The sequence below is a fragment of the Lissotriton helveticus genome, chromosome 3_1 (assembly GCF_964261635.1).
Source record: "Lissotriton helveticus chromosome 3_1, aLisHel1.1, whole genome shotgun sequence".
Taxonomy (NCBI): Eukaryota; Metazoa; Chordata; class Amphibia; order Caudata; family Salamandridae; genus Lissotriton; species Lissotriton helveticus.
Genome location: NC_136061.1, coordinates 1230109068 through 1230131136, shown reverse-complemented (window position 1 = coordinate 1230131136; position 22069 = coordinate 1230109068). Strand labels below are relative to the sequence as shown.

Sequence of the window (22069 nt, the reverse complement as noted above, 5' to 3'; positions counted from 1 at the left end):
GCTTGCTCCTACCAGGGCCGTCCAGGACTGCCCTGTCTGTTCTGTGGGAGGGAAGCTTGCGCTGCTGCTTGCAGCGCTGTGCTCTGGCAGCCGCTTTACTGCCGCGTCGTCTTCGCTGGTACGGCTGGTTAAAGCTCAACGCTGATGAAGTCTGATAAAAAGGCGAGGCGTTCAAATCACAGCGCAGCCTGTTCTGTGTGAGGGAAGCTCTTGTCACTGCTCCCTGTACTGTGTCTGCAAGGTGCAACTCAAGCGCTATACCTTTTCACGAGGGGCGGAGATTGCACGCACTGCCCATGCTGCATTTGTGCCGGGGACTTTCGGAAACCTTTCGTTTGCATCTTACTAGCGCTTACCAAAAGCTTTTCACTACACAAAAGCCAGAACGATTGGCTTTGCGATTGCTGGCTCATTTAGGTGGCGACTGTTGTGTCGCCCACTGCGTGTTGTGAAGGGGTGGGGGCGGACCGAATGAATACATCTCGGTTAATACTGCACGTTTCTCGGTAAGCGATCTCGGAGTCGGGCTTCGATTTAAATGGGCTGGCCGTGCCCGGTGGCTCGCATATCGTGGTCACAGAAGAATAAACAGGGACACACAATTAAATTAAATAATTAATGGCGCTAATTAAGGCGGCCGAGAAGGCCAAGCCGTGTGCGTCTGCCGGTCTCGCGCTGTTCTCTCCTGAATGGGGGAAGGGGGGGCACGTGGTCAGCACCCGCGGATGGAGCCTCACTGACAGACTCGCTCGCCTCCGCGGTCCTCTGCTGCGGAACCACAACCAACCGCACTACCGCACCACCTGAGGCACCGGGCATGGAAGAGCCACTGAGCACCCCCTCGCCCCTCATGAATCGTAGTGCAGAAGACAAATACGTTGCACCCTCACACACACTCCCCACAGAGTGAGAACCACAAGTAGCAAAGGGGGGGGGAGGGGTGCACTAGTATTCTATTCAGTTAACTTCTGTTTCACCGACTTGCAATGCGCCATTATCTACTGCGACCTCAAGAGCTCGAATCCTAGCATGGCCTAGTCAGCATGCCATCCTTCCGAAGTCGGTGCATCGAGTCAGAATTTACTCGGGGCTGCGTACGGCGTTCAGGAATACCTTGCCTCATGGCACAAACGAGGGGGCGTAGGCTTCCTCGCTGATCTGACCCCCGCCCCACACACACCAAAAAAAGGCTGCAACAGGCAGCGTCTGGCTTGAGTCTCAGTCGCGTTGCGCTGCTGCGGGACCACCAGCCTATGAAAAACGGCGTCAAATAGGTAGAACGCGAGGCTCAAAGATTGCAGAGGGGCAGCTAGGAATGGTGGACACCCCCGCTCCAAAGTGAGCATAATCTATGAATGGGTCAAGAACAGAGGGGAGGGCGTGGGCAGAGAGCCCGATCAGCCTTGGGAAAACGTGATGTACAGAGTGAGGCGGCCGGGGGCCGGGCAGGAGCACTCTGCCTTGATGACACTAAACGTCAATATACAGATTTACAGGATGCTGCCCGGTGAGAGATGTGGTCGGAGGCAGTCTCGGGGAATACAAGAGCGCAGCTGGTGCCCTGGGAGCGCGGGGGATCAGCTGGTGCATCTGGAGGCGGGGCGAGGTTTCAGGCGCATCGGAGGACAGCCTGGAGCCTGGGGGGAGAGGGCTCAGCCGTGACTTGCCCATGGACGGCGGCTGGAGGGGAGGTGGCACTTGGGGGGGCTCGAGAGATGAGCACTGAGAATAAGTGGATAATGATAGGAGGGCAGCCGCGAGCCTGGGGAGAGAAAGTTCAGAGGAGGCGAGATTGCAGGCGGAGAGAGGAGGCGAGCCTGCGGAGTGAGGGCAGAGTCCGAGGGATGCGTCGCTGATGGAGCCTCTCTGCCTCAAGCCTCTGCGGAGCAAGCCCCCCCCCCCCCATTCAGCCGAATGCCAATAAATATATGTGAGATGTGGTAGACGCACAGGCACCCTCGGCACATTCTACACCCCCCCCCCCCCCCCCATTGTGCGTTACGCTGCTGGGGAGAATGTACGCTAGAGAGGGCGGAGGTGGCTAGAGAAGGGGCCCTGTGAGGTGAGGTGGCTAGAGAAGGGGCCCTGTGAGGTGAGGTGGCTAGAGAAGGGGCCCTGTGAGGACGAACTTAACACCGAGGAGCACATAAAGACAGAAGGGTACAAGAAGAGGGAGAGCGATACAAGATGACAGTGGAGGGCAGCCTGGGCGGAAGTGAAGTAATTGACGGATGGATGCTGTGTAAATGTGACTACGTAAAAGTGTTGTAAGGCGAAAGGACGTTTAACAAACTGCAGCGAATTAAACAATCACGCAGCAGCCTCTACTCATAACAGGCACACGTGATAGTCATATTCCTCTTGGTTGACAGTAGGTAGTGAAGGTTTTTTTTGGGGGGGGGGGGTGTTGCTCAGCAATGAACTGCAAGCTAACACATCAGCATACACACAACTGGTACCTCCGTTTCCTCATCAGAAACAAACACCGAGAGATCTGAAACAGCAGGCACTGCTCACGACGACAGATAGTCGATACATGCACCCCCAATCTTGCAATCTAGTCAAAAGCCAGAGATTTTCACTCCGCGGACGCATCCATATCCAGAAACCGATGTGTACACCCCTCACACGGAAGCTCTCGACAGAGAAGTACCAAGCAATGGTGTAGCCAGTGCAGGGGCATCGGGGCCCTATTGTAGTCCGATTTATAGTTTCGTTTTAGGACCGACCCAGCCTGTGGTCGGCTCCTTCCTTACACAAGGGCCCCATTACACGTTTGTTACAACACTGGTCCAAGTTAATTTTAAGAGAGGTTTTGCTCCAAACCCCGCCAACCTAGTCCACACACATACGTTTTCTGCACTTATAGGATATTGTACTTGGATCTCCAGACTGACCCCCCCAGGTGCCTTGGGTCCTAGATTGCGCGCCCCCCACCCCCTCCCAAGTAGTCAATGATAATCCAAGCAAATCACACGCAGTAACATGAGAAGGAATGTGTCTCATGGAGAGCCCCAACAAGTTGAATCATGAATCTTAGCAACGGAGGGGAAAAAAATGCAGCGCCCCGTTAGTTCTCGGATTTGTCATCAACAAGCCCAGCCAGCCACCCCCTCTGCGTTTCGAAGAGGGTTGCGAGGCTGGAGCAGGCTGAATGACAATACCCGGAGGCCTCACGACACAGGCTAACAAAACAAGGCCGGGGAGGTGGCAGGGGTCAGGCCATCTGCGAGGACCAGGGGGTGCGGGGGGAGGTGAGCACTTAAGAGACTGGTCTCTTGCGACTTCAATGAAAGAAGAGAAATACGGCCTTTCACCGAGGTACGCACTCCCCCATCCACCACTCGGAGGCAATCTCAGAAAGAGCCCCCTCATACTAACACTGCCGAATCTGACAAAACATGTGCATCACGAAGGGTTAAAAGCTGCAGTGTGCCTCACAACGGCCTGTATAACAACCTCACTCCGGGAGTATAGCCTGTCCGAACCACCTAAGAGAGCAATGGGTACATTCGCCTAAAGACAGTAAAACCAACTCATCCCCCTCCCCAAAAATACACATCCTGAGAAAGCACTGCTAGATTGGGTGCTGGCATCAACACTGACATGTGATGGGTTAATACGTGTATCAGGCCAAAACCAAATACCGCCCACCCAGAACAAGTTACAATAAACAGAATCAGGCCCCTCCCACAGCAACCCCGCCCCCACCCCGATGATCTACTGAGAAAGAGGGGGGTCGAGGAAAACTGCATGCAGCCAGAAGGAAAGAGTATCTCATAAGGATACAGCACTCACGATGACGTCACGCGGGTAGTAACGAGAAGGGGCCGTGTAAACAAGGAGTATACCCTCGTCATCGATATTTTTTGAAAAGGAGGAACCCAGCACACCAGTAACTTGGAGGGTTGGGAAGCTTGCACCACCGCGTACAGCAGTAGGTTGGTGGGTGGGTAAGGGCCCAGTAAAATAGCAGTACTTAAGGGGTGGGGGCGGTCACTGGGCACACCGGTGACCGCCCCCCAGTGGGGTGCACATAAGTAGTACACTCATTAATAAGTATTGTTAAAGACGGGGCACTGCACAAGCACATCGGCGTGTGTGTGTGTGGGGGGGGTCCATAGGTTCATCAATAGTTAAGTGGGCACCCAGGACAACTAATGGAGGGGAGCGAGACACCCAACTTATCTGTATTTTTTTTAGGTGGGCGGATCACCTAGGACTGGGAGAGCAGCCGTGCAGGAACCAGTGAATATAATGCACAGCAGGGAGAGTGGGGTGGAGGCTCGCACAGCAGACAGCAGGGCAAGGAGGAAAGCAGGTTCTGGGGAGATGCTCAGTACTGGATGAAATTCTAGCAAAGGCAGGGGGTGAGGCAGGCCAGGGGCCCAATAATGCAGAACTCCCCCCCTCCCCGTTAGTCCAAGGCCAATATATATCAGAAATATGGAGGACCGGGGGGGGGCTCGCATCACAGTGTGAGGGGCCCCATCACTGTGCGTTCAGCCACTGGGAAGAGGGACTCAGGTAGTGCAGCATGGGGCTCGCAGTACAGCACCACGGGGGGGGGGGGGGAGGGGGGTACAAGAAGCATAGGGCAAGCTCCCGTGCAGCAAGATGGCACTCAGCATAAAAAGACTTTAAAATGGGTACTACCACCCCACCACATCCCCCTCCTACAGCAGGCACAGGGAGGGTACCCGGCACGGCAAGCATGTGGAGACACCCAACAGTGAGTGGGAGGGTGAGTAATGCAAGCTTGCTGGAGGCATCACTACTACAGGCGCAGGGAGCAACTATAACTGTCACGACGCTACCGGGCACACCTGGTCCTAACACGGAATGTGGGACAGCAGGCACAGTGGGCACGAACAGCACCCGGCAATTAGAACACTCAGCACAGGGGGCAAAATGGGCTCCCAAAAAGTAGGTGCGTGAAGCCTCACGAAGGTAGAGACCAGAACTGGAGACAGGAGGGCACCGGCACACAGTGTAAACAAATACAACAGCACACACCACAGCAGGCAGAGAGAGCTCCTCGCAGCAGGCACTGGAGCAAGTGTGCGCCGCAGGCACGGGGCGGGGGCGTCCAGCAGAGCATGCATCGCCACAGCTGCAGCAGCGCCGTCCTCCTACAGAAGCAAAGTGTCCCTGCAGGAGATGCTCCGGGACGGAGCCTGCGGGGACGGGGCTCCCCCTCCTCTCCACGGGGCCCGTCCCCCGCAGCTCCTCCGGCTGTCCTCGGCACCGGGGACCCTCTCCCAAGCCCGGGCGCCCCTTACCTTGCGAGAGCACGGCGGCGGCGCACAGCAGCAGCAGGCGGGAGGCGGAGCGCGGCGTCGGTGCGGCCATGGCGGGCTCCAGCGGCAGACTGAGGGCGGCGGGGACGGCGCGCGCCAGCGGCGGCTAATGAGATGCGAGGGAGCGGGGTGAGCGCGAGCAGGGGGCGGGGCGGGGCCGGGCTCGAGGGCTCGTGAATGATGCATGAGGGGGCGGGCCTGACGGGAGGAGGGCGGTGACCGAGGCGCGGCAAGGCGCGCCCCTCTGCGCGCGCACTGTGACGGCGGTGGGCGGAGCCAGGTGTGATGGACGGCATGTGAGATAAAGGGGGCGGAGCCTCCTGAGAAGGGATACGCCCATTCCCTGTCACAAATCAGGTAGAGCGGAGCGCGGATGCCTGGGACGGGAAGATAATCAGGTGCGAGGGGCGTGGCCTATCGCCTCGGATGGATAATAGGCAGGGAGGGGGCGGGGTCTTGAGGCGGAGCGCTGCTGAGATTGAAGGAGGCGGGGCTCGGTTGCTGGTCGACGCTCAGCACCGCAGCGAGGGGAGGCGCGCGATGGGGAGTGGGAGGACGCACGCGGAGGGAAGCCCACCTGCCCGGCGCTCCCGCACTTGGACTGCTAGTGACGTAAGGAAGAGGCTACAACTGGGAGGTTCATACTGCTGGAGGAAAGAAATGTAAAGGGAGATATCCTCCGAGCAGACGTCTACAGGGGCAAGGCTGGAAGCATTGAGGTTTCCCTCCTCCATGCTTGGCCTGGACTTGTACTCTTGTCTCTCACGTCACAAATCCAGGACTGCAGATCCCACAATACACGGACATGGGAGCCTATATTGGATACTTACCAGATACTGCCTCATGTTTATTTGTGGTTTTATATAGTGCCAGCATGGCCCATGGGCATTTATGAGAGGACGGACTGTAGCAATTTTTCAAAAGCATACATTTCAGTAAAACAATAAAAAAAAAGTGTTAAAACTTATCCCAAGTGTCTTTTACTTACGAGGAAGGAACATTATAACGTTAGATGTAGCTGCCAAGTTTCCCAGATCCATGCATGATGTGCTAGTCCAGTCCATAGTTTTTTTCCTTTGAATTCTCGAAATTGTCATCATGTTTTATAATGGGATAAACAAAACTTCAATTCAGAGACTTAAAAAATACATTGACTGGATCTATATATCATGCATGGACCTTGGAAACGTAGCAGGGCTGCTTAGGGTGCCTTTCAAGAAGAAGGATTTTAAGTTGCCTTTTAAAAGTGGTGTGTCAGATGGGCGTGTGTAGGGAGTTCCAAATCCTTGTTGCGCTTCCATACACGGATTGGCTTATATAATGTTCTTGCTTGAATGCTGGATGCTCCAGGGGACGAGATTCTGCATTTCTCGAATTCCATTGAGCACCAGAAATTTTCTGTTTTCCAGTCAGCTAGACATCAGACATGTCAAGGTCTTTGTGCGAGATGCAGTTTTAAATTGAACTCTAACTTCAATAGGGAGCCATTTAGGTGTTAGCACGATGGGTGTGATGTGGTCAAACTTATTTTGTCTGTAACAAAGCGAGCTTTCACATGCACAACTGCTCTGAGGAGATGGAACGAGATTTAAAAGTCTAGAGAGAAAATAATTACCATAGTGTAGTTTGGATAGAACTGCACATTTTAAATCCCCCCTTGCTCTTGGGTGAACTGATGCACCAGAGAATCCGTAGTAAGAAGTGAATGCTCTTGCCCTAGGCAAAGTTTGCCTGTGAAGGTAAAGTCGACTATCGGGGATAACACCCAGAGACTTGGCATTCTCTTCAGAGGCCAGTTTGTAAACCATGGCAGAGAATGATTCCATCACCTCATTATCAGGGAGGATGGATTTTTTTCAGAGAGGTTATCATTCATTTTGTTGTAGGAGTGTTACGTTTGACCTAGTGGGTTGATATACACTTTTGAGTTCTTGCAAGGGTGCCAGATAGGAGGATGCCATTGAGGAATGAGATCTATAGGTAGATCTTGATGTCACCGCAGCAGCCCCGCCAAGCATACTGCGGCCTCAAGACCACCGCGCCACCACCAGGGATCTCTGATCCCTAGTGGCTGCGGTGGTCCCAGGGCGGCCTGACCACCCTGGTCCTAATAGGCCGGTCAGAAGACTGCCACCGCCATGCCTCAGTGAATCTGGTGGTCCATGGACCGCCAGACTTGTAATAAGCCCCTTTGCCATACGGGGGATTCTGTGAAAATCTAAAGAAGTCTGCACCTGAAAAATGTGAGGGGGGAATTAAGGGGTCTATGGGAATCGTAGGGCATACCAGATAGAAACAGAGATAACCAGAGTGAGCACTTGAGACAATCTGTCAAAACCTAACTTTTTTGGGGGGAGGAGCTAAGGGATGCCCAAGGGAGTGATCTCTAAAGGGGAGCGGCCTGTCACCTGAGATGGATAATACGAAGGGAGGGGACGGGGTCTTTTAGGAGGAGCGTTCCCGAGATTGAAGGAGGCGTAGCTTGGGTGGCTGGTCGTCTCTCAACACTGCAGCGAGGGGGATGTGCTTAAAAGGGAGTGGGAGGACATACACGTAGGGAAGCCCACCTGACAAGGAGGGCTGAGGTGGGAAATGACGCATATGCCAACCCACTCAGGGTCTTTGGGGTGACCTATCACCCCAAACACGCATTGGCGAGGTGCCGGGATGATAAGGGACAATGCTTCCCAGAGCATCATTCACGGAATTGATTGAGGCTGCACAGGGCACCGGCAGTTGCAGCTCAGTTGGAAGGATGCCTCGCAATGAAACACCACAAGAACCTTGGCATCAACAACAGTTCAGATTTGAAAGCCATTCCACTTCCTTTATCAATGGTTTAAAGTGCATTAGAAAATTGAAAAGTGCAACAAAGGACCACAAGAAGCCTGCTGAGTTGTTCCAGAAGGACCTCATTAGTGCCATGAAGATTTCAGACTCTCAACATGTTAGACTACAGGAATATTACATCTTTCCTGACTCTTGGATGCAAGAATGGGGAAGGGAGTTCGGGCCTGCCCCCAAAACAATCCCACATGTTTAGCACAGGATTGTTGCTCAGAAAGAGAAGCAAATATTTTACTTTTGCCCCTGAAAGCCCACCTACTACCAAGGGAGTTGCCCAAAAATTAAAATACTCCCCACTTTGAACCAAAGCTCTTATGGCACCAACGAAGCAAAGTTAGTCATACGACTCTCCCCAGAATAGTTTGCTTGTCTCTTCCATCCAAACATTTATTCATTCATCCTTTAATCCTTCCATTCACCCTTTATATCCATCATGTCACATTTACATTCTGTCATCCATTCAATCTTTCATCCATCATTCAATCTGTCACCCTTTCATCCATCATTGAATCTGTCATCATTTCATACTACAGTTTGTCCATCCGTCCGCCTACCCATATCCATTTCATCCCCCACTCACCCACCCATCCATCCATCCATTTATCCATCCATTTATCCATCCATCCATCCATCCATCCATCCATCCATTCCCTCAGATATCCATCCTTTCACTTGTCCCTCCCCCTTTCATCCATCCATTCATTCATTCATCCTTTCAATTATCTATCCACCCATCCTTTTGCTCAGCCAGTCACCCGTTCACCAGTGGCGTAACGAAACTTAAAGGGGCCCCCTGCAGGGTACGTGGAGGGGCCCCCTCCAGACTCAGTCTGGAGCTCTTCAGCCGAAGTGCGGTGCTGAGAGGGCCCCCTGGAGGTTGGGGGCCACCCACACTGCGGGGTCTGTGGGGGCCTGTGTTACGCCCCTGCCTTTCACTTCATCCATCCACCCTTTCACTCCATCCATCCACCATTTCACTCAGCCATCCATCCTTTCACTCATCCAGCCATACTTTCACTCATTCACCCATACACCCTTTCATTCATCTCTCCATCCATTCATCCTTAAACTCATCCATCCATCTACCTTTTCATCCAGCCATCCCGCTACTCTCCCTTCCACTCATTCATTTGTTCTTTCTCTCTTTCATACCTACATTTATCCTTTCACACATCCATCCATCAATCCACCCTATCGCTCACCCATCCAGCCTTTCACTCTGTCCACCGATCCAGCCTTTCACTCCATCCATCCATCCTTTCACTCATCCATTCATCCTTCGCCTCACTCATTTATCCTTTCTCTCATCAACCATCCATCCACCCTTTCACTCATCCATCCATCATTCACACTTTGACTCATCCATCCTCCCTCCCTTTGACTCATCCATCCATCCATACATTTTCCCCTCATTCATCCATGCATCTATCCATCCATTCTTCCACCCAACCATCCATCCACTCACTTTGTCTCCCTAGCTACAGATAGAAGAAACCCGTCAAGAACCCCACCCCAATTATAGCTGCTAAAGCAAGGGGTTGATGCCACCGCTGCCTACTAATCCGACCAAGAGCTGATCGAAGATGGCAGACAGGATGTGCTGATATGACTTGAACAAGATGTATATCTGGTGGCTGCAAGAACTCAACCTAGAACCTTTGGAAGTGGGATGTGGGAAAGTAGATCAATGCACAATGGAGAAAAGTGTTGAAATCATGGAGTGACACTGTCATATGAGTATGAACCCTTCCATTGAGACCAAGGAGAGGCTGGGGATTAAATATGACAGTGTCATTGTGATGAGTGATGGTTCCTGACAGCGAGGAGTGAAGCGAGTCAAGTCACAAGGCATTCAATTTTCACAGATTTGGACATGAGTACTAAAACCCTTTTTACTCTCTTGATGAATGTTTACATTATCTTTTCACTATTATTATTACAAATATCATGATTGTTTTAGCCTCTCTCTCTTATGAAAAAATTACTATATATTATATACTGCGGCAACAAATGATGGATGGACTGCTGAATGAATCAAATATTCACCCCAGTCAAGAGATCAGGTTAAATCCATTGTTGTGTTGTGCACTTCACCACCCCAGTTTGGACCCATCCATATGCAAATCCATCTTAACCCTGCTCCTCATGGGAACAGTCCAGCCCTAACTTTCATGCTGGGTCCTCCCTGCACCGGAAACAGGCATCCTGGGACTGGTTTCAGGGTATCACCCCTCGTCAGCCAGGCTAGCTTGAAACCAGTGGCACAGCGAGCAAAGGACCCATGCCTGGGCATACCCATCCCACTTAGGGTGAAAAGTGCTGCAGCAACAAATGATGGACAGAATGCTGAATTTATTAAACATTCATCACCAGTCAAGAGATCTGGGTTAAATCCATCGTTCTTTTGATCACAACACCACCCCAGTTTGGACCCAGCCATATGCAAATCAGTCTTGACCTTGCTCCTCATGGGAACAGTGCTGCCTGAACTGCCAAGCTATGTCCTCCGTGGACCGGAAACAAACATCCTGGGAGCAGTTTTGGGGTAACAAGACTCATCAGCCAGGTTAGCTTGAATCCAAGGTCAAGATTTGCATGTGGCTGGGTCTGAACTAAGGTGGCAAAGTGAGGCTGACTCTAAGCCCAGTGTAAGATTTTGGTGCCGCCCACAGGAGGTCTTTACACAACAGAGCTCAAAGCTGTCTGTAGGCCAGACCTCATCAGCAAGTCTACATTCCCACTTGCTAAATTATAATGTATAAGCGCATTTGCAATATTAACTTTGTTTATTTCATGTTTCTGTGAGTATAAATTGCTTTTCTAGTGGAAACCCTTTTATTTTCTGGCTGTGCTACATCCACTTTCCTACAGTGACAACAGATGTACTCCTGTCTATGACTGTTCTACATTTCTGACAGTATTCTGCTGGGACTGTTTTTGAAGAGGTCTTGAACACCCACATGCTCTATAGGTTGTGGGTTTTTTCTATTTTTCCCAGTGCCTCCACCCTGAAATGTCAGTGCTTTATTTGAGCTGGTGGTTTTGGATGCTCAGAACTAATGCTTAAACATCAACACTGGTGCTTTTAATCAGCACCAGTTAAAGACAAATTAATTTATGGGGAGATTAAGCCCAGAAACACAGGATGTTGAGCCCATGCTGAGCCTCAAACCTGTTTCCAGAGCTCTGAAGTCTACAGTTCTGGCCATTATGCTGCATCCTCTCCCCACTATCATGGTTTGTAGTTGATTCTGTTTTAGGGAATATGACACTTTACAATACACGTGTTACAATGGGTGTCATTGCAACACATTTTTTACATCGCAAAATCCATTACAAAGCATGTTGTTACAACGCATGTCTTTACAACACATAATCAGTTACAACACGATTACTATTCTATCTCCACTGGGGCGTTACTTTGGGGAATGCATTGTAATGGATTATGCGATGTAATGACATGTGTTGTAATGGATTTTGCGATGTAAAAAATGCGTTGTAATGACACACATTGTAACGCTTGCGTTGTAAATGATGTTTCCCGTTTTAGGCGGCGCTAACAGGAGAAATGTGCTGGTGTAACTTACCTCCTGACGAGAGTTCCGGCACTAATATTTTTGCACATTAACCACTGCCCACAGACCACATTGTGGGAAGTTTAACTCACACTTAAGTTTCTGCAAATTCACTAGAATTGTAAGTGTCCACGAACAAGGGAAACATCCACAAGATTTTGTCCTCGTAAATGTTTCTAATTCCTCACATGAGTCACTTCTAAGCACACAAATACCTTTGTGGAACCGGTCCTCAGTCTCTGAGTCTGAATGAACAGTACACACCAGCAGTGCAACAGCATATCTCCTGAGCGAATGTACGATGTTCATCGCAGTGTTCACACCGCGATAAGTTTACAACACAGGCATTACAATGCAAGTCGTTACAACGACTTGCGCTGGAGGGCGCTGGACTAAGGAATAGTATGATTTACTATTCCAACTCCAGCATACGTTACAGTAGGGAAGGTGTTGGAATAGTAAATCATAATATTCCTTAGTTTAGAGCGCCATCCAGCGTAAGTCATTGTAATGACTTGCGTTGTAATGCCCGCATTGTAAAGGTATTGCGGTGTGAACACCGCGATGTAACCGATGTTTCCCTCCTGAGCTGGTGTCTGAGGTGAATGACGAGTGTGACAAAGTATCTCTTCTTCTTGGCAGGGTATACTGGAGTTCTTTAAACAATCAATACTGAGACACTGTATTTTATGAGACAATTCTTCAGTAAATGAAGGGTGAATTAGTGTTTCACTACATCTTTGGCACCAATGTCTCGGATGAATGAGAGGTGTGACAATGTATCACTACTGCTTCTGAGTCAGATATATCACCAGATTATATGGCCAACTCATAGGGTGAATAAGGAGTCCCACTGCTATCACTACAGCTTCTCAGCCAGAATGTTTTATTTAAGGAGCATCTCATCCCATGTTTAAAGTCAATCGGAGTATAAATGTTGTACCAGGGTTTATCATGCTGTGTTACATGTGTGCTAGATTTTTGCAGCAAGTGCCTGCTTTATCGAGGGCCAACACATTGTAGCAGGTTTTCTGAGCAAATGTTTAGTGGATAAGAGGAAGAGGAAGAACTCAAGCCACTCATTCGGTTGCCGCGGTGCTGCAAATAAGCCGGTGCAGGTGACGGGCTCGGAGGTCAGGAGCAACTGAGGGCATGGCATAGAGGGAGAGCCTAGGGCTGTAATTGCCCAACACGTCTCTGCTTGCTGTATAGTGTCCCATGATGCCGGAGACCACCTTTAGCAGTAGTGGCGGTGTCAACAAGGTAGTCGGGATAGAGGTTGGCCTCCGACTATAGAGATCTGCCCCTCACTGGAGCACCAGAGGACTAGTGGTCTGCTGGCATTGGGGACCTGAGTCAGGACTGCATCGTTTGTGCCCAATCCCCCAGAGGCAAGTTTTGATGGCACCCCGTGAAGTGAAATCCTATGTCCTAGGGGTCGCATAGGGAGGCGCACTAGGCATGACAGTTTAAGCTCGCCGCTGTCCAGAAGCGACTGGTTTAGAAACCAGTGTGGCTTGAGGCCAGGGGGGCCTCTGTCTTATTTTTTTTCTCTTTTCCTTTGAAATTACCAATCTGCTCCTTAGCACAAGCGGAAATGCCAGTGTTAATAGTACAGTTTAGAAGCGGCACAGAAGCAGGAAATGCTCTAGGCATGCACAGCTCACCTGGGGCACGGAGGTGGCTGGCGATAAGTCGGTGCTGCTTGTGTTATGGGCGACGTTGTCCTACTGTTTCTGCTATCTGTCACTTATCACTTTAGTCAGTGGTCGTTATCCCTACGATAAGCCAGTGGTGCCTAAAGTGGGGTCCTAGCGAGCTAATCAAGGCCAACTGGGAAATGCAACATTTGAGCAGTATAGCTGTGGAACTTGTTGGCTTTCAGTGGCTCTTAATCCCCCGTCTTTCTGACTATAAGGAAATTGCACTCTGGCAAAGGGATTGCTCACAGGATATGTAATAAACGAAATCCAATCCCTTACAGAACAAATCCTGGTATGTGGCAGCATTAAAGGGTTTGGTACCCATATCATCTTACTCTGTTAAAGCAGATACATTGGTTGGCTCCCCACCAGAAAAATCTTGTGTCCGTGTATCCAGTACGCAAAATGACAAATTGGAATTTAAAAATACTTTGCAGAGGATGTAGTGATAAAATCTACCACATCTCTGCATCTGGTGAACAACAAAATAGTTGACACATCTCGGCCATTGGAGGTATTGGGTGTCATTGTGCATAGCGCTTCAATTGAATCAAAGGAAAAAGGGACAACTTAATGGGGATCTCAGTTATATAATGATTTCACCCTCTCTGACATATACATGGATTATCTTGAAGTAAACGGGACAGAGGTAGGTGGAACACCCTGCAGCAAATCTCTCACCGAAGTCGTCTCAACAAAAGGAGTGTCTAAAGCTGATAAAATCATGCTTAATCTTTTTATTAACTTCCTATTCATCTTCCCTCTTGTTGCTGGAAAATTCTCCTGATTTAGACTTGGGTGGTCAAGACCTAGTAACCTGCCTGGAGATAATGTGCAGGTTTCTGAAACCCTTCAGTGTCTGGAGAGGATCCTTAGCTCAATTCTAACACCGCTGGAGAAATCTACGTTAAACTCTGACCATGTCCTCGAGACGCTGTCCTCAATTCTTCAATGTCTGTCACTAAAGAAAATCAAGACCACAACTGGCAGTATAAATGAACTCAGACGGTAGCAGAGTAGTAAAGATTGTTTCTACTGACTGTAGAAGTATCCCCACTAGTAAGCAAAGTTCTATTCATACTGAAAGTAGGCCTTCTCCTTCTATTAGTACATTTGTGTCTGCTCACGCTGTGACGCAAACTGCTGTGTCTTGCTCACAGGATGTGATGGTGCTAAAGAGAATAAACAGAGTGAAAGCAGAATCTTTTAATTAAGATCTCTGTTTAGGTAACCATCCCAGTGAATCTGTTATACCAACTCTTGTATATTTTATCTTTCAGAAGAAAAAGCTGCCTGAACTCACAAAAGATGAGCCCAGTGCAGAAACTCACAGTAGTACTTCAGAACCAACCAGTAAGCTTACACAAGCTACAACAAAGATTAAAAAGTCTTGACTCCGGAAAAGGAGCAGGAAAATCTGATGAATCAATAAAAAGCGTCCCAGGAAAATGCATTTTGCTGCTATCCCTACTGGTGTGGACACAGGATTAGCCCAAGGTAGCAGATCCTGTGGGTCCCCGGCAACATTAATTGCTCCCCCTGTCAACCAGACTCAATCGTTAAAAGGGGCCCCCTCCAGACAGGCCCGGACTGGCCATAGCGGGCACCGGGCAATCCCCCGGTGCGTCGCAAGGGTGGGGGCCGGTTTTGAGCCCCTGGGGGCCGATTTTGTTAGAGGGCCGTTTTTGCAGCATAGCTGCAAAAACGGCCCTGCAACAAAATCGGCCGAAAACCGGCCCCGGCAAAGCGCTCGGCGGCACCTCCAGCCCCCCCCCCCCCCGAGTGGGGAGGAGGGGCTGGCCGAGCACATTTCCAGGGCCGGTTTTGGTTCCCAGTCCGGCCCTGCCTCCAGACATCTATCCAACCGCTGGAATTTACCCCCATTAACTCTGAAGAAGATGAGGAGGAACTGGGAGCAAGGAGGGAAGCCATTTCAGGAGAATAGAATTCTTATGCAACTTTGTTTAACCCTATAAACCAACGTGTGTATTCAGCTCAAAAAACCTTCTTCATTTGAAAACCAACTCTCAAATATTGTCTCGAGAAATTATAATGACTCTTTGATGAATTCCCTCTCTAGTTTAGATTTTACGCCATTTTTTGATTAGAGTGGGTGGGCAGTGCATAGATATTTCTTGATAAATTCGTTTGCTGAGTAGATATGCTGGAAGCACTTAAAAGGAGTGACACCCAGTTATTACTAACCTTGTTATGTTAAATTGTAATTACTTTTGAGTTAGGGCATTGATGTGGTACTGCAGATCTTGTGTAAAAACTTCAATGGGAATAATAAATCTGTTACTAATCAGTGCAAGGCCATTGGAAATGTCTTAATCTTAGCCTTAAAAGAAGAGTTTTCCTTCTCAAAGGTACATAATACCCTAATAACTGTAGCCCCTACTGGGAGTTCGGTATGTGTTTCCCCTGCAGAGGAGTTCTCTGTGGCAACAACAGCAGAGGAGCCTCAGTTTTTGGTAATGGCTGGTTAAATCATTAAATTTTAGCCAGCCACTTTCCCACAGGTTTGGTTCCCACAGGCATAAGTGTAATCGGGAACATGACTGGCAACTCAATGGCAGAACAAAAACTTGCTTTGCTTGCTAGCCATGGGGCTGATTATTATTATTATTATTATTATTGACATTTGTTAAGCGCACAGCTACCCCCAACGGGGGTGTCCCGGCGCTGAGGAATGCGGATCCAGGGGGAAAGAAATTAGTTGCCCGAAAATAAGAAAGTTTTTAGTTTGCCCCTGAATTGAGATTCGATGTCAATGAGACGGAGGCTAATGGGAAGGGAGTTCCACAGTTTTGATACTGCCACTGCAAAAGCTCTGCCACCCTTTCTTGCAAGGCGGAATCTGGGGGTGAGTAGAAGGTGAAGGTGGTTAGACCTAAGGTTAAGAGAGGATTGGACTGGTTTTAGTCTGTGTCTCAGGTATTTTGGGCCTTTTCCGTTGAGAGCCCTGAAAGCTAGGACCAGGGCCTTAAATTTGACGCGAGCAGTGATCGGGAGCCAGTGCAGTTTCCTCAAGTGGGGAGAGATCGAATGTCGATAGGGGACTTTGCAGATCAGCCTGGCTGCGGCGTTCTGCACGATCTGCAGCCTGTGAAGAAGATAGGCGGGAAGTCCCACATATAGGCTGTTCGCGTATTCCAAGTGCGGGGTGATTAAGGCATGCATCACTGTCTTCAATGCTTCCGTGGGGAGAAAGGGGGAGATTTTTCTTAACATGTGGGGTTTCCCAAAACATGCCGAGGTGACTTTCTGGATCTGGGTTTTAAAGGATAATTCATTATCGAATTGGACTCCAAGATTGCGAGCCACCTTTACCGGAGAAGGTGGTGGGTTGAGTTCCACGGGCCACCAGGTGGCGGGAGACAAGGGAATCGTTTGATTAAAAAATAACACCTCAGTCTTATCCGTATTAAGTTTTAATGTGTTTAAGGTCATCCAGGCAACAATATTGGAAAGACAAGTTCTAAAGTTTTCGAAGCCCAAAGGCGAGTGATCTCTAAAGGAAAAGATAAGCTGCGTATCGTCAGCGTAGGATATCACTCTTACCCCCGAAGACTCAATCACCTTTGCTAGGGGTGCAACGTAAATGTTAAAAAAGAGGGGGCTGTGGGCAGATCCTTGGGGCACCCCACAACCAAGAGGTTTCCTGTCTTTAGACCAGAATGGTCGGCACCAAACTTGTTGTGGGCGGTCTGTAAGAAAAGAAGTAATCCAGGCTAGAGGGGTGCCACAGATCCCCATCTCTAGGAGTCTGTTCAAGAGGATGGCATGGGAGACCGTGTCGAAGGCTGCGGACAAGTCGAGGAGCACAAGCATGGCTACCTCTCCCCGGTCCACAGCCTCCCGCACGGTCTCCGCCACCTCCAGAAGTGCTGTCTCCGTGCTATATCCGGTCCTAAAGCCGGATTGCGAATCTTGTAGAAGATCATTGCTTTCAAGATAGTCCGAGAGTTGTTCTTGGACTATTTTTTCCAAAATTTGGGCTGGTTTTGGTAGCAATGATATCGGGCGGTAGTTACTGAGAACAGCAGGGTCTGCCTCAGATTGTTTTAAGAGAGGGATGAGAATTGCCTGCTTCCAAGTCTCCGGAAACTGGCCTGATACAAGAAAGGAGTTCCATATCGATAGAAGGGGTTGTACAATCGCAGGAGCAACTGTAGAGAAAACTTGAGCAGGCATAGGGTCTAAGGGTGAACCTGATTTACATAATTGGAGTTTATTCAGTGCCATGTCTAGGGTGATAGGTTTGAACGCCCTAAGCCTAGTGTCCTTGGGCATGAGATCGATAGGGGGTATGCCCTCTGTGTCAGGACTATTCGCTGCATTAAAAGAGGCATAAATGAGATTCATTTTCTCATGAAAGAAATTTGATAATTTATCACAGAGTTCTTGGCAGGGCTCTGTCTTATGCAAAAGGGCAGCGGGGTTGGTGACATCTTTCACAACTTAAAAGAGTACCTTGGCTGAATTATCTGCAGATTTAATTTTACTGGCAAAGTATTCCCTCATGGTAATTTGTGGAAATTTTTTAGTGCCCCTCTGTAAGTTGTTTTGGCGGCTGGATCATAGGTACGGCGCCAAAGGCGTTCAAGCCTTTTACATTTACTTTTTTCTTCCCGCAACAGCTGGGAAAACCAGGGTGCAGAAGGTTTGGTTCTGGCTGAGGAGAGGATAGTAAGGGGGGCTATGTTTTCAATGGCCGTAGTGAGGTATTGATTTAAATTAGCAACGTCCTCATTTATGTTCGTGGAGGGTTGCCATTTGAGCTTGGCTAAAGCAGGCTCAAACTCTTCCAACTTTACTTTGAACCACTTTCTTCCCGTCCTCTCTGTCCTACAGACTGGGAGCAAAGTAGGTGGGAGTTTAAGATTAAAAGGAATAATGAAATGGTCAGACCAAGTCACAGGGAGAGGGGCCAGGGTGGAGAGGCCAGGTGAATTCGTAAAAATAAGGTCTAACGTGTGACCCGCGGTGTGTGTGGGGCCCACAACTTTCTGAGGAAGGTTGATGCCCTCCATGGTCTCTACCAGGGAACACGCCTTTGCACAGTTACTGTCATCTACATGTAGATTAAAATCCCCCAGGACAGTAAAATACGGATGTTTTAGTGAGAGGTCAGCCAGGATCGTGAGTAGATCCGTAGTGTGGATGGGGGGAGTGCTAGGTGGGTTGTAAATAAGTACCCCTGCACCAATAAGGAGAGCGGCCTCGGAGATACTAAAATACATGGCTTCAATGGGTCCCAGGTTATCTAGTTTTCTTGTAGAGATTTTCCAATGGGATCTGAGAATAATAGCTATTCCTCCCCCTGCCTTTGATCCCGGTCTATTAAGCCCAACAAATTGATAGTCTGGAGGGACTGCTAGAGCGATATCGGGGTTCGAGGCATCTTTTGTCCAAGTTTCCGTAAGGAACATCAAGTCCCAGGCATTCACTGTGAGGGAAAGCCAGATGTCGCTAGCATGTTTAGGCAGGGAACGGCAGTTGACTAGGCAGGCCTTTAATTCCCGCGGGGGAGTGAGGGGGCGTATCTCTCTGGTATCCCTGCATGCAAGAAGTGGCGAAGAACGCAAGGAAAATTGGCAGTTTGGGCAAGTGTAACGTTGCTGGGCTAGCGCAGGGTTATACCTTGTATGGTTGTCAACTATTAAAGGTCTCAGGTCTAAGAGACTTTCTCTGGACCAGCTACGGCGTTCTGTCAGGTCAATTTGGGCATAGTGACCGGCGCTGGGCGCGGGACAGGCGCAGACGGGTTCGCATAAGGCGCGCCTTCGGCGCACCATCGGCGCGCCCGCTGCGCGGGTGCTGACACATGGGATAAGTAGAAAACGGAGCTCGAGATCAGCTCCGCCCCATGTGCTGCCGGAAACGCCCTGCGCGTTCTGGTGCCGGTCTCCACGCCCTCCACTCAAACAGCACACAGCTGCGGGGACCGAGGCGGGAGCTGAGAGGTAAAAAGTGTATATGTGCAAAATAGGCAAGATCATATGTTATTAAAATCGCTAATCATTTTAAAACATTTAAAAACACTGCTAAAGTTAAGAGTAATGCCCAACACTGCTCAGTACATCGAGTAAACATCAGGTGGTAAATCTCAAAGGATGTTGGTGGGGTCAGGCAGCCGCCTACTCACCGCAATCCTCCTGATATAATCTGTATTCAGGAAACTTGGAATTCCTCTGACATTTTTCGTAATAAGTATTTTGCAATTAGTTCACCTGCTACCTCTCCAGGTAGAGGCCATGGATGTGGGGGCATTTCGATTCAACTGAATAATACGAATATATGGCACTACTCTAGTTTCTCACATAAATCTAACTTAGTACAACGAATTCGAATTTCAGGGTTTCTGCCTCATTCCTCCGTTGTCCATAACTTTTCACTAATGAACAATAGGTTAAAATGAATTTGCCTTCTTGCTCCATTATTTTTTTCCCTCTATGTCTATGACTAACCAGATGTTCTCGCACTTCATAAAGGTGACCCTCTTATGGTAGGGGGGAGGAGTTTTGTTGTTTGTTGTATGCAGACAATATACCTGTATTAGATATGACCCCTAAGGGCCTATAAAAAATGCATGACTTACTTAAATCATATGCAAGTGTCCATAAAAAAAATGCACCTAAAAGACATTTTTTAGTATTTAAAGGATATTGTTAACTAAAGAAAGTAAATTATACTCGGCACCTAGGGGCTAAAATATTAAATGAGGTAAAGTCATATTTATACTTAGGAAAATACTTGCGTTCCAATTTATCTGAGAGAAACCATATAACCCATGTATGAACCAAAGCCACGAACCACGCGAATGGGCTAAGCTTGTTTTGTAACATTCATGGTCATAGGAACTTTTTTTTTCTTCTTCAGCTATATTGCTTAAAAATTCACTCACTCTTTCCTTTGTGCCTTAGAGGTTGTGAGCTTTGCTAGCTGGTCTTTCCTGGACCCCACTGAAGGTACGAATCTTCCTAGAGTAAATAACTAGAACACCTTAACTCCAATAGTGGCTTTGCATTTAGAAATGGGCCTGGTGAGTACATTTGTACTAGGCCTAGCGACTATTCTATGGTGAGGTCTCCGGCTTATACATCCCAATGACAACTCACTAAGGCGACTATTGTGGAAACAGAGGCATGCCAGTACATTTGGGAAAACTTTAATACTGCCTTAGCCTATTCTAAAATTAACAAAGGAAACTGGCATCGATGTCAGTGTTGGAATTGAATAATGTAATTTATTACCTGGAATTAGATAACGCCTCCTCTCTATGAAATCTTAGAAGTACGTTGGTGCGTGCTTCTTGCAATATTAAGATAATGCAGTCTTATCTGATTTAGAAAAGTGCTCCTATTGTACGACTATTGATTCTTGAAATCAGATTGCAAATGTTACCATAAAGAAGTATAACTAGAGCTTGGGAGAGAATTAGGTAAAATGATCCAGTTTGTATTTTATGCTCACATGGAATCCAGGATTTTGATCTTGTGGGTTTTTGTGTGCCCTGCATTGGGTAAGCCACAAATGAGATTTTTAAATCTGTTGTTTATATGTAATGGTACTTTTACTGTTGGTAATGCAATTGCACGTTCATACAGTCCAAATAATTGTAAGACCTGTTTTAAGATATTCACATTTTTTAAAGTGTTTTTAGAAAAACATAAGTTTGGGCTAGCTCGTCCTTAAGTGCTGATTGTTATTTTTATGAGCAGATGTGATTTGTGAAAAGTAATTTAGATACTATTATGTGGCTGTATAAGGAGTAATGGAAAGTACAACGATTTTCTTCTGTTATGATATGTCACTGTAAGGACGGAGCAAAAGGCTCATGAAATTCATCATAATATTAAATTAACACGCTAAGGGTAAGATGTTTGTTTTAATAAAATGCTTTATCAAATGTTGTCATCCCTAAAATGGGGTAAAAACAATAAAGGTTTTTGACTGTTTGTCCGTCCTGTATTACAACATTCCCTGAACTGTACCTCGTATCATAGAAGATCAAAATGAAGAACGTCCTCTTGTCTGTCCCGAACTGTTAAGATTATGTTTTTGTGAATGTCCAAAGTTCCGAAAACACTTTGCATGAAAAATAAATAAATAACTACATGTTTTTCCATTACAGAAAAGACGTGGAAGAACACAGGTAACAAGAAAAAGATTTGGGATTAATGAAATGAGTAAAATTAATATATTTTGGGTCATAGAAAGGAATCACAGTACTGGGACATAGGTAAGGGCAGAGGTGCCAAGATATAGGTGATTGTGGAGATATTAGGCTATAGGCTGGGGAAAAGAAATGGCATATAGGTAGGGGAAGTTGTACTGGAGTATAGGTAGATGCTGTAAGGTTGCAGGTAGTGGTTGGTATACTGTGGTAAAGGTAGAGGTATGGGAACTGTGTGATAGGCAAGGTGTACGTAGGTGGACCCCCCAACCTGGGCTATAATTAAGAGTTGCGTTACTAGGGTATAGGTTAGAAGATGCTACGGTGAGCTAGGGTAGAGTTACTCATGCTAGAGCATGAGTGGGCAGGAGTACAGGTCTTATGGTATTGGTCGCTGTAAAAGGGTAACAGTATGAGCAATAGCAATAGGATACAGAGAGAATTTGAGTTATGTGGTAAGAT

General features: G+C 48.2%; 1 protein-coding gene across 7 annotated transcripts in view; it reads right to left on the bottom strand.

Moving 5' to 3' along the window:
• The window catches only part of CADM1 (cell adhesion molecule 1), a 678445-nt gene extending 673021 nt beyond the window's left edge, over positions 1-5424 (bottom strand). For 3 of the 7 annotated variants that reach the window (XM_078681871.1, XM_078681873.1, XM_078681874.1), the window contains exon 1: positions 5283-5424. In XM_078681871.1, the coding sequence (XP_078537997.1) occupies positions 5283-5352 (70 nt within the window). In that variant the 5' untranslated portion in view covers positions 5353-5424. The remainder of the gene's footprint in view (positions 1-5282) is intronic. The other 4 variants (XM_078681870.1, XM_078681875.1, XM_078681869.1 and 1 more) reach the window with 3 other exon arrangements.
• Positions 5425-22069: the final 16645 nt, after the last annotated feature.